The sequence below is a fragment of the Pezoporus flaviventris genome, unplaced genomic scaffold (genome assembly GCF_033815535.1).
Source record: "Pezoporus flaviventris isolate CSIRO_AGI_PZ_B2104156 unplaced genomic scaffold, CSIRO_AGI_Pfla_v1 ptg000036l, whole genome shotgun sequence".
Classification (NCBI taxonomy): Eukaryota; Metazoa; Chordata; class Aves; order Psittaciformes; family Psittacidae; genus Pezoporus; species Pezoporus flaviventris.
The window spans coordinates 22,092,030-22,104,178 of NW_026892584.1; the positions used below are offsets into that span (position 1 = coordinate 22,092,030).

The 12,149-nt window shown below is 36.8% G+C and overlaps 1 protein-coding gene across 9 annotated transcripts in view; it reads right to left on the reverse strand.

Moving 5' to 3' along the window:
* Nucleotides 1-12,149, reverse strand: part of HEATR5A (HEAT repeat containing 5A) — a 56,983-nt gene that overhangs the window by 26,721 nt on the left and 18,113 nt on the right. For all 9 annotated transcript variants that reach the window (XM_061463479.1, XM_061463473.1, XM_061463474.1 and 6 more), the window contains 7 exons: nucleotides 10,206-10,317; nucleotides 9,163-9,315; nucleotides 7,832-7,931; nucleotides 6,968-7,077; nucleotides 2,996-3,159; nucleotides 2,703-2,878; nucleotides 1,218-1,323 (listed from right to left, as the gene is read on the reverse strand). In XM_061463479.1, coding sequence (XP_061319463.1) covers nucleotides 1,218-1,323; nucleotides 2,703-2,878; nucleotides 2,996-3,159; nucleotides 6,968-7,077; nucleotides 7,832-7,931; nucleotides 9,163-9,315; nucleotides 10,206-10,317 — 921 coding nt within the window. The remainder of the gene's footprint in view (nucleotides 1-1,217; nucleotides 1,324-2,702; nucleotides 2,879-2,995; nucleotides 3,160-6,967; nucleotides 7,078-7,831; nucleotides 7,932-9,162; nucleotides 9,316-10,205; nucleotides 10,318-12,149) is intronic.

Here is a 12,149-nt window from a genome sequence, read left to right on the forward strand (position 1 = left end):
TAGTAATCAGAGTATCTTTTTCTGGCAGTCATGCAAAAATTACAAGACCTGCAGAAGAAATATGATTTTCTTCCCCTTTTATCTAAGGATTTCCTCTCTTTTTATTTCCTAGTTTGAGAATTAGAAGTCAAACTCCATATACATCATTAAAAACGTTAAAATCTATCTGGAGTGCATAGATTTTAATTTGCCTGGGGATGGATGAGGAGCTGACTGAGACCTTGTGGGTCAAGATTAAAAGGAGGGAAGGGACAGGGTGTGAAGACCACCCAATCAGGAAGACCAATTGGATGAGGTCCTCTATAGACAGTTAGGTGCACCCTCGTGTTCACTAGCCCTGGTGCTCATGAGGGACTCCAGCCACCCTGATATCTTCTGGAGGGACAACGCAGCAGGGCATAAGTAGTCCAAGGAGCTTCCTGGAATGTGTTGATGATAACTTCCTCGTCTAAGTAACAGAGGAATTAACCAGAGGAGCTATTCTGGACCTTGTCCTCAACAACGAGGGATTGGTGGGAAGTGTGAGGCTGGAGGGCAGCCTTGGCTGCAGTGACCATGAAATGGTGGAGTTTGAGACAGTGAGGGTGGTGAGGAGGGCACACAGCAAGCTTGCTACCCTGGACTTCAGGAGAGCAGACTCTGGCCTCTTGAGAGATCTGCTTGGTGGAGTACCATGGGATAAAGCCCTGGATAGAAGAGGGGCCCAAGAAAGCTGTTTAATATTCAAGGATCACTTCCTCCAAGCTCAGGTCCAATGCATTCTGACAAAGAGGAAGTCAGGCAAGAACACCTGGACGCCTGCATGGATGAACAAGAAGCTCCTGTGAGGGTGGCAAGACACTGAAACAGGTTGCCCAGAGAAGCTGTGGATGCCCCATCCCTGGAAGTGCTCAAGGCCAGGTTGGACAGGGCTTTGAGCAACCTGGTCTAGTGGAAGGTGTCCCTGCCCATGGCAGGGGGGTTGGAACTGAATGTTCTTTAAGGTCCCTTCTAAACAAAACCATTCTATGAAAAAAAAAAGGAAAAAATGAAACTGTGACTCTTCAGCACTTAAGAAAATTGTGACATCACAAACCAATATAATCATAGAAAACAGGACTGACCTTCACTGTGACTGTTAACCAAACATGAAGTTCTGTGTAGAAACATTTGAACTGACAGATGCCATGTTTCAGACACGGAGGTTGAAACAAAGGAGAGAAACAAAGGAAGTTTACCTTTAAGGAAGTAGAAAAGGCAGACACAACATTTAGTTGCACTATTTGCTGACGGGATCCTTTTGTTTGCTTTACGGAATTCAACAACTGTTCTAACACCTGGAGCCTTAAAACCAGAGAAGAAACCACAGAATCAAAAATTAAGAAAACAACTCAAGCTTTTTTTATTTTAAAACATATAACAAAGCCTATATATTATAGAAACAGAGATGGAACAAATCTATTACCCTAATTTTTGAGCATTTTCCTTCAACTGGCATTCCTGTCTACCTCAAAGCATTTTTGTATTCTACATTAGAATAGGTAATCACTCTGTGAACATGAACTTTTTGCCTTTGTTTCCTTATAACACATGCATTCACAAATAATTGCTTTATATCTAACATTAGATGCTATTAAAAGCAACTGTGTATGGAAATGATGCATTTTGACTTACAACTGAGAAAGGAGGAAGGAAAAGAAAAAGGAAAATGCAGTTATCTGCAGCAATTAGTTCAGGTCTTGAAAAAGAGGTGAAGAAAAGCAACCAGCAAACATGGTGACAGTAGTGGCAGAAAGCCCAGAAAAACAGAAAAAAAACACAAACCCAAACAAAAAAAAAAGCAGTTGGTGAAGACAGAATAATGAAGCAAATGCAAGTCAGAAGAATATATGATAAAGCATGTGACAATTTTATTGGCAGGTATGCTCACATACAAACAGCTGCCTCAGGATTACACTGAATCCAAGCATTCCAAGCAGTGAAGACACCAAGCCTCAGGACTCACATGCTAAGCACTCGCCCTTGACATAAGCAAAACCATCACCACCTCTAACAATCATGATCCGAGGCCTAACTGCAGTTGGCTTTGAAAAGATAAAGCTGTTTAATTAAAAAGTAATTGATTTGCTCTAATGTTGCATTCAAGAAAATTACCAGCAGCACACAAAATAAGCAAGAGCATGCAAATATCTTGAGAAATTTCATGCCGCAGCAACCCACGTGAAAAAAAAAACAAATGCCATGTGTGCAGTAGGAAGGTACATACACACAAACTTAGAAGCCTGTGATCCCTTTCGAGCATTCTTGTACCTTAACAGAACTGTGTTAAGACACATACTCTTGTTTGTTCCCATCCACTTTTTAAAATGGAATAGGCAGGATAAGGGTTAAATTTTACTGCAGCTTCTTACCTCTTTTGTCCCTCTTTGGTCTAAGGCAATTGGGTATTAAGCACTATAATAATCCTGTAATAACTCTTAAAATGAACTTCAATTTTGATATGGCTATCAAAACAAAACATTGCTTGCTCTTGGTCAGCAGAATCTATTATAATGATATTAACCTCTTGCTACTCACTTTGTTGTGAATAACTTTAAAAAAAGTCTAATAATTTGTTAGTCTGAATTATATTATTCAGATGGCTCACAGAATTGTTTTCTTCTGTGTTCAAACACTGTGACCATTTTAGCACCACCCAAATTCCCCAACAGTTACCACTTTACCTGTGGGATTCTGCTACATGGGAAAACATAACTCCAAACAAACGTGTTGCTGCGCTGATAACAGACAATACGGGAGGTAGAGGTTTAGGTACTGAATCACCTTTTGCAACTGTCTCATAAATTGAGTAAGGGTCATACTCCAGGCTGCCACCAGCTATGCTGTTACCTAAAAGGAGCTGGAAGAAGGAATAAAGTGATAGCCATTATTTTCAACCAAGTCAAAACCAGCACTGACCCAATAACTAGAACTGTATGAACATATACCCCCATGATTATACTAGATCAAAAAGTACCTGCTCTTCAATAAATCGGTGGTCAGTCTCCTGCAGTAAGGGACCAAGTAAAAGGAGATCATTCTCATGACAAAGGGGTGGAAGCAAGAACGTTGAGGTGTCAATCTGGCTATCTGGGACGGTCAAGTCAGCTACTAACTCTTTTAGAACAGCCCAGAAGCTTCCTTTAAATTAAAGGGGAAAAAAAAACAGTCAAAATTTACACTTTATTACTTGCCACAAGAAGCTTTGGGAGCAACGTACTTATACTGCAATAGCAACATTCATCTAACAGTTTTCTTATGTCTTCAGTTAACTGGAGAACACTCTTGCTACAGGGGAAACAACAGAGCACTAAGATGAGCAAAGTAAGCACATACAGCAATACAGAAGTTGAAAAGCAGAGACTTTTACCTTCACAGAAGGCATAATGCCATGAAACTTCTAGCCCATTAAGTTAGCTACATTTACAATTAAAACAGAGGAAAAGGCAGTTACAAGCACAGCCATATTTTTCTCCATTTCCTGAAAATTAATGCTGTGGAACGTATTACATAACCACACAGGAATACTTGGACTTGTCAAGCAGAGGCAATTTCAAACATCCATAAGTCTGATAAATAACCAAAAGCTGCAGAATGTACTCCCTTATTTCAGGACTTCGTGAAAAGCAAAGCATGAGGAATTTACTGTAGGTTACATTACGATAATTTACACTGGTAGGTTAAGCTATCACATATCTTGGTGCATACTATTTCAAACGAGGTTGTACATTATACATAAACAGTAATATTAGGCATTCTAAGTCAGACTACTTTAGGTTTTTAAAATAGTCCCTGCAGTGAGAGAACATTTCTAGCACTGAACTACATATGATGAGAAAGGTCTAGTTTATCTGTTCAATAAAATATGTTGAAAAACACTGCAGAACTGATCTTGAAAAATACACACACAGTCTTTATGCAAATATTACATAAAAATTTACCTCCAGAGCACTATGACTGCAAAGTCAAGTCCTCATGAAACGGGGAATATTAGCATTAAGAGCAGGCTTAACTCCACATATCAGTACTTTGCATTCAATTTTGTTGTTAGATGATCTTACCATTACCCGTTTGCACTCAAGTTGCTTAGAATTTTTCAACAAGTGTGACAGCACAGTTATCAGCACCTCATGAGCAGAACCATTTGTATAGCTGGAGCTGGTAGCTCTCATCAGCTATTTTACCCTTCCTGAATCTTGCATACATCTGAGAAAGCTGATTTCCCTACTCCCAACCCCCTGTCCCCACCAGGCTCTACTCCTGCAAGCTTCTGTGGCTTTGCCTGCCTCCCTGACTAAATAGCAAGTATGTCATTTTTCCCAAAATGCTTACCTCAAATTTAAATGCAAAAGGCTAGCACTATCAAATATATTCCAAGATGCACAGATAGTGTGCAAAAAGGACAGGAATAGAGCCTTTTAAAAACAACAACAATTAAACAACAACTGGAAACTGCTTTTTCCATTATTATAGATCACAATTTAAGAAAAAAGCCCTTCCTATGAAAACACTTTTCAAATAAAGGTTAATGGAGATACTCAGCAATCTTTAACCAAATTAACATTTCTTTTAGCCCCAGACGCTTGGCCATGTCAAGTAATATTATTCCAGCATAAAGCAGTCCAAAGTATCGAGCCAGAATGCTGTTCCAGCATTTTAGCTATTCATCTCATCCTATTAAGATAGAGAAGGGAATGCTTGTATTGAATTTTATGGTTTAGACAGTAGAACACAACAAGCACAAAAAGCTGAAGAATGAAAAGAACCCTAATGAGTTGCCTGACAAAACACGTTAATTTCAGGCCACAGAAAACATCAAATCTAACAATCAAAACGCAAACTACTGAAATGATTTGTGTGAAATTCTCAAACTGGACATTATAATAATTATTTTTTTTATATTAACAGGAAACAAATGTTTTGGTCTCAAAAACATGAGCACATTATAGTACAAAACTAATGACATATGAAAATTATCACGAATATAAATCGTCATCTTAGAAACAGAACTTTTCACAGCTAAACAAGTTCATACTTTGGATCAGCTAAATTGCAGTCTTAACCATTCACACATGACGGAAGACAGCAACTGAAGTATGTTACATGTACTTCACTGATTTTCAAGTTAACCCAATACGTTTTGCTCATATTTGTCACTGCTGAAATAATGCAAAAAATCAGCTATTACTCACGTACACTCATAGTAAGCCTTCACCAAATTTTGCTGTTTGAGCAGATATCAACTTTTAGTGATGACAGAAAGCAGTAAGAGATCAGAGAGGCAGAAAGAGAGCAGGAAAGGACAAGCAGACCCTAAACAAGTCCTGGTATCTCAGGCCTCAGAAATCTGAAGGTCTGAATCGAGAAAGAGTTTTGGAGCTACAAATAAAGAACCTGCTTTCAACTGTTTATTTTGCTGGGTATTTTGTTTCGGTCCTATTCTGCTAAAGAATACAAGTGTTGCACATTATTTGCAAACACTAAAAGCTTGTGTTGCAGCTCCTAGTGTATGTCCCCATCACCAATTTACTGGAAACAATTTGCAGGTTTCTAGCCTCTGGCTAACTACCCAAGTTGAAGAAAATGAAAACAGAAGAAATAAAACCATGAACTGGTGGAAGCTTCTCATTCAGTATGTCACTGAGCCACGCAAAATGGAACAGGGAGGAGGATGGAATGAGTGCAACTCCCACGGGTTGAGACAAGAACAGTCCAGCAACCAATGTACAACACAAATCACCACCGCTACCACCAACTACAACAATGATAAGAGAAAATAACAAGGGAAGAGAATATGATACCACCAGCCAAGAAACGAGTCCGACCCAGAAGCCCATGTCCTTCCGGGTAACTCCCAGTTACCCCCCACCCCGGCCATGACGTGCTGTGGTATGGAATACCTCCCTGGCTAGCCTGGGTCAGGTGCCCCATCTCTGCTTCCTCACGGCTTCCCCTCCTCCCTGGCAGAGCATGAGGCTCACAAAGTCCTTGGTCAGGGTAAACATCACTTAGCAACAACCGAAAACATCAGTATCACCAGCACTGTTCCCAGGCTGGAAGTCAAAACACAGCACTTCACCAGCTACCACGAAGGAGAAAAATGACTGCTACTGCTGAACCCAGGACAGGGATTTATCCCTACAAAGATTCAGTTGGCAGTTGCCACTAGATGGAGCAGATTTTTTGAGTAAGGATTCCCTCTATGATAGAGGACACAGCCAGTTCAGTGCCTGGTTGCTTGATATTCTCTCTGCCCTCATAAAATACACTGTACTTCTCTTTACTACTGACAAAACCACTCTGGTTCCTTATTTCAGTCCACACAGTACTCTATGGCAAATATAAACATGAAAAAGGTATTTAATGTTTCAGCTAAATTGTTAGGCCTGTCTAACTACAGTGCGTAGTTATTGGATTAGAGGATTAGATTTTAAATACTGCTAATTATATTCTGCTACAGAAAAGTAAGTCTATTCCCAGATTTTGTTGAAAATGTTCTTTAAATGCATTTTTTTTATTCACAATCTGCACAGAACAGGCTAATATATCTGTAATATATTTGAAATAGTTAAATGAAATTCAGTGGACTATATGCAATTAGTTTAGGCTAAGATGACAGCTTTCTGATTTAGAATTCAATGGAAAGTAAAACAGGCATCAAAGAAAGTAAATTATTTGAATAGTTTAAAATTGTAAGGTCGTCTACATTAAAGTTTCAACTAAAAATAGGACAAATGTCTGTATTTGTAATGCGGGGGGAAGACCACGAACACCAGCTTTTCAAAACCACAGTGACTTCACTACAATTTTACTACATTTAAAGAGAGGGAATAAAATGTGTTTATTAAAAAAGGAACTAATTCTTGCTAGCTGAATATATGTCAAACAAAAATTTGAAAATGAAACCACGGTATTTTAAATGCATTTCTCTTCATAAGTAAATACATACCTTCATAAGTCTTTGGAGGCAATACTGCTAGTAGTTCATAAAGTTTATGTCTGTAAACTGTTGAAGGTGTTTTTAAAGAATTTCCATATGATTTATTTATTGAAGAAAGCCTTAAAATATGAAAAGCACATCAGTAATGTTAAAGCCTTCAAGCATTATGCACCACCTCCGGTTTCATTTGTACCATGCTACTGAATACTTTTAAAATCTATACATACTGTAAGTTCAATTTTGATCTGCATTACCAATAGAAGAAGAAAACAATTTATTTCACATGCTCTGACAGAATGTCTGTTCTCCATTCCCAGTCCTTATTTCTATTTAAAACTAGAAAAACAAGCAAAGTTTTCTATTTAATTTTATTGTACCTATGTTTATTATAATTAACTTTTTTGTGGGAATAAGTCAGTTAAATTAGAGCCCAGATACATTACTACATATTCTGCAGGCAAAAGTTTAAAAATTATAAAACCCTTTCTGGCTTAGCTCTGAATCTAAATATAAAAAATGCCTATGTCTAAAACATTCTGTCCAAGCATATTCTTGAACTATTTTTTATTTTATAAAAAATGGCCATGAATGAACATAAATGTACATGCTTGATTAAAAAAGCACAACAAAATCACTAGCTTAACAAAACCATGCTACAGTTTTTTCCCTATTTTTTTTTTACACAATACTGGAATCTGCAAACACATTATCATGACAGCTAAAGCCTTCAGCTGTACTGCTGAATTCTGTACTCTAACTTTCATACCTTGGAAAGAAAGTTCTCCAGAAAGTGCACTAAATCAAATACAAGAAGATTACTTTGTAGCTTTTCAAAACCAGAATCTCATTTAGCAGTTTAATACAAACACTTACTGTGTCAATAAATCAACAGCACTTGGAAGAGGAGGAAGAAGTCTCTGAACAACTTCATCCGTAAGGAGACCAGCACAGTGTGAAACAAAGCTTTTGATAGCTAGAAAAGGAATTGGATTTTAACTTAGTGTGAGGTATCTAGAAGAAAAACAGATTAGTGCAGTAATCACATTCTTACCTCACTAATCATTTAAAAGTAGAAGAAAACATGCTTTTCTTTTTAATATTTTCACCGATAATTTAAGAACCAGATAAAAATCTGAAATTAAAAAATTTGTATTTCCAGATGCAGTGTTTTGGTGTCTCCGCTTGGACATTCATACCCTGACATTTACTTGCTTCTATAAATGCAAGTATTTTTTGCTTTTTGTTATGAATTGAGTTATGGGATATAACACAACTTCATGATAATAGTAAGAAAAAAGGGGGAAGCATGATGATAGATAATCTACTGCTTGCTTAGCTAGTTTCATATTTAAAATTGGCTTAATTACTGTACTTTAAGACTTTAACAACTTACATGTACAAAGTACTTTTCATTATTTATGAAAATTGAACTTGAGTTAATTGTTAAGGTTACTTCCAAATGAAATTACTATTGAACTCCACACTTTCCTATAGATTTTAATAGTGATAGGAGTTATCACTACACTAGGGTTCACATTTCTGTAATGCAAAGGACCCTCTAGTACTCTAGAATACATGACTGAAACACATTTGTGTTATATCTGAAGATCACTGGAGTCATCTCTTGGAAACCCAAATTCACAGTATTTCATGATGAAAAATCGCAACCCATCATACAGCAGCCAAATACACAGCACTCTTCAATGGCTAAGAATTGCAACCTCCTTATTGTAATTTTCACCTGAGTCTTCTCACTCTCACAAATGTTTGACTGACTCACCAATTCTACTTTGCTTACAGTAAGTTACCTATTAGGAAGAGTACTGTTATTTACCAAATATAACAGACTGTATAAACAGCAGAACATCCCCTGGTTTGGATCTTCATTCATTACTGTGATACACAGGCTAAACAAGAGAAGAGAATTAACCTTCCTTTCCAAGCAGATATCAATTACTGCTTGGAAATCAAGTGATTAGAAAAGCAAGAGAAAAAAAACAGCTTGGGTTTTGTTTCTGTTTTTTTGTTTTTACAAAAATTAAACACACATATATAGATATATATACACAAGCTGGGGAGTTAATACATCCTTTACCATCCAGTGAAGAAAATCAATATGAAGTATGGTTGTTCTTTCAGAAGGAAAAATAAACAAACAGCCCAACTACAAATATGCAGGGAAAGACATGGTAAATCCTGCTTACCACAGAGAGCACCAGCACGACCTTCCAGCGTTACTTGCCAGGTAAATGAATCTCCTCGTGTCTTCTCCGTTTCTAGGTCTTTAGGAGATGATGGGAAGATGCACTTCCACAGTAACAGCATTCGTGGCAGATGGTGTTGGACAACTGCAGGACCTGTAAATGTTGACAGTTATCATGCCAATGTAAGGTGTAATAAAATTTTATTTTCTCTTTGGTTCTTTCTCCTATATTCACAAAATCTTCACAACAGTGAGCAAAATTTATGCTATTTTTCCACCCTTCTCTTATATAATTTCTCAAATGTTTACTGCCTTGGTACTCCATTTTCATACATAACTACATACCCTCTGACACATTTATTAGAACGCCACCAAGCTGACCAAAACATCTGTTTTACTAAACACAGACCCTGTGTTTCACCAGCAAAAGAGATGTAATAAGCAATAGTGATGTTCAGAAAAGCAAACATTTGTTATAAGTCAATGCACAAGGCATGTTTTCCCAAATTTAAGAAAAAAGCTGGGAGCTGTGGGCAAAAGTAACAGCTGAAAACATGAAAAATGCCTTAAAAATGTGAACAAAATGGTTAAAATACGTTCATCATTAGTAATTTAGTGATCACAGTCAATAATCTGACCACTAGTAAGTATCAGAAAGTTCTATAAGATTTAAATGCCTGACAAGAGGGAAATACAAATGATTAGCTCATTTTGCATTGGAATAGATGTTAAAAAATATCAGTGTAATTCTTCATTACCACAGTGGCATTTGATTAGATTGATTTTGAAATTTATTGTCTACATTAAATTAATATCGCTCCCACTTACTCACTGTTTTTCAGACTTTGCTCCCAATGAACTAATAGCAATTTTAAAAGAAATAACACTTTTATTTAGAAAGATTTTCTAAATATTTCAATCAATATTGGGGGGGGTAAAGTATTATTTTGCAGTGGTAAATTAAATTAAACATCCAAAGAGTTAAAGTTAGAGACAAAACACAGAACAGCTTGTAATTTAAGAAAAACTGTAGAAAGCTACTACCTAATGTCATGAGGGCAGCTATCAACAGCCATCCAGCCTGTGTTCGCTGCAGTGAAATGCGACTGTTCTGAGAAGCAGAACACAACAAATCCTCTGCTACTGTCATGATTACCTTCAAAGTTAAAGACAAAAACAGAGCATAAGCATGTTAGTAACTACCATATGTAATTTCAATACTATTTGCTGTGATACTTAATTCTATTTCAGTGTCCCAAAACTGAATGCTATCTTTCTCTCGTACTCTGGCAATAAACTCGGGCTCATGAAGTTGCAATGGCTGACTTCAGTACTAGTCTGGAACGGCTTCAAAAGTTTTGTGGGGTCCTAGATAAGTTACCTTGCTGTTTTGTCCCCTTTCTTTTATCAGCAATACACTGACAGGTGATAGTTCTCGCAGAATTGCACTGCAAGTATAGAAGCATTCTGATACTTTATGTCACTATGTAGAAAAAGGATAGCATGAGACATATGAATTAGAGCTCAGAAGCAGCTGTGAGAGGGGTAGCAATATTTTTCTCTTTATTTTAGAATAAGGTCTATCATTATCTCTGTCAGTATTTTAATCAATAAACGGTCTGACTAAACAAACAAGTTACAATAGTATAGTTAAAAATTAATCCTGTCTTAGCTTCTCTGAAATAATTGCACATGCCTACTATTATGTGCTACATGCAAGGTGATAATCTGCACTCTTACTAAAGCACAAACTACCTAGAGTTTACAAGTAAGAACATGCACGCACTGTGTCTACGGACAATTATGGCTACAAATGCTCAAAGCACTCTGCAACCGCTTTGCTTCAATCATGTTTCCCTTACACCAAAAAGTATTTCTTATACTTTGCATTATGTCTGGTCACCAAACCAAACTGCTTATAAATTAGTATTATTAAGTAAGTAATGATTAAGTAAGAAGAATGATTATCAATATCATTAAAAGCCCCAGTATAGACAACATCCTTCTATTTATTTTTTTTTTTGCACATAACTTATTTGGACAGTACAGACAACATCCTTCTAAAATTTATTTTCATACTTATAAAACGTGTCATGAAAGTTTGCACATGAAAGTTTTCTTTATGAAAGTTTGAAATTTGTTCATTTACAAACCTCAGTATTCTGAAAATGTTAGTTTCCGCAGTTCCATAATGCTATCAGGTGGTTGCAAATGAAGAATTCTATTTATATAGATTCCTGACAGAGTTAAAATACTTGATTCTAAAGCAGTACCCTTGCTAAATTATACTACTGAAAATCACTAACAGCTTAGTATACTTAAATTACCTGTAAGATAAACATCCTAGAAAGGATTTCATTTAATGATTTATGGCAACTTTTCTATGTACTAGGATAAATGTCTCGTTTTTGAAGGATTTTTTTGAACTGTAAGCACTAGTACAGAATGCTAAGTACATACAAACCCACTAATTATTTTGTTTTCCTCAATCGGTTCCGCCTGCAACTCTAACCACTCTCTCAAAGGAAATTACATTAATGTAACAAAGTTTCTGTCCAGTACTTCACAGACAGTGAAATACTGTCTGTTCAGTATTTCACTGCTGTCTACGTTTGATACTTCCTTTTCAAAACTGCTCTGTTTAACACTGGTGTCTTTCAGCTCCCCAGAGGAGGAGCTAGCCTGGAATCTGGCAGTGTTCCTAAGAGAGAATGGGAAAGGACTTTTGTCAACTTCACTGTTCTCCTACCTGCCACGTTAGCACAGAATAGTGTTTCTCCCACACTTTTCTGTGCCCTCCCATACCTCCTCCTGACCCTATTTCATCCTATTATTTTCCTCTAAAAGAAATCTTTGTTAACAATTAAGTTTCTCTGTTAAATAGAAACTTTAGTTCTGCTTATTGAGGTGTACAGTATTTGAATGGCACTTCTACATAACTGGGCAAATGATATTAATTTTGTTCTCTCCCCATGGTCTTTCACTAAT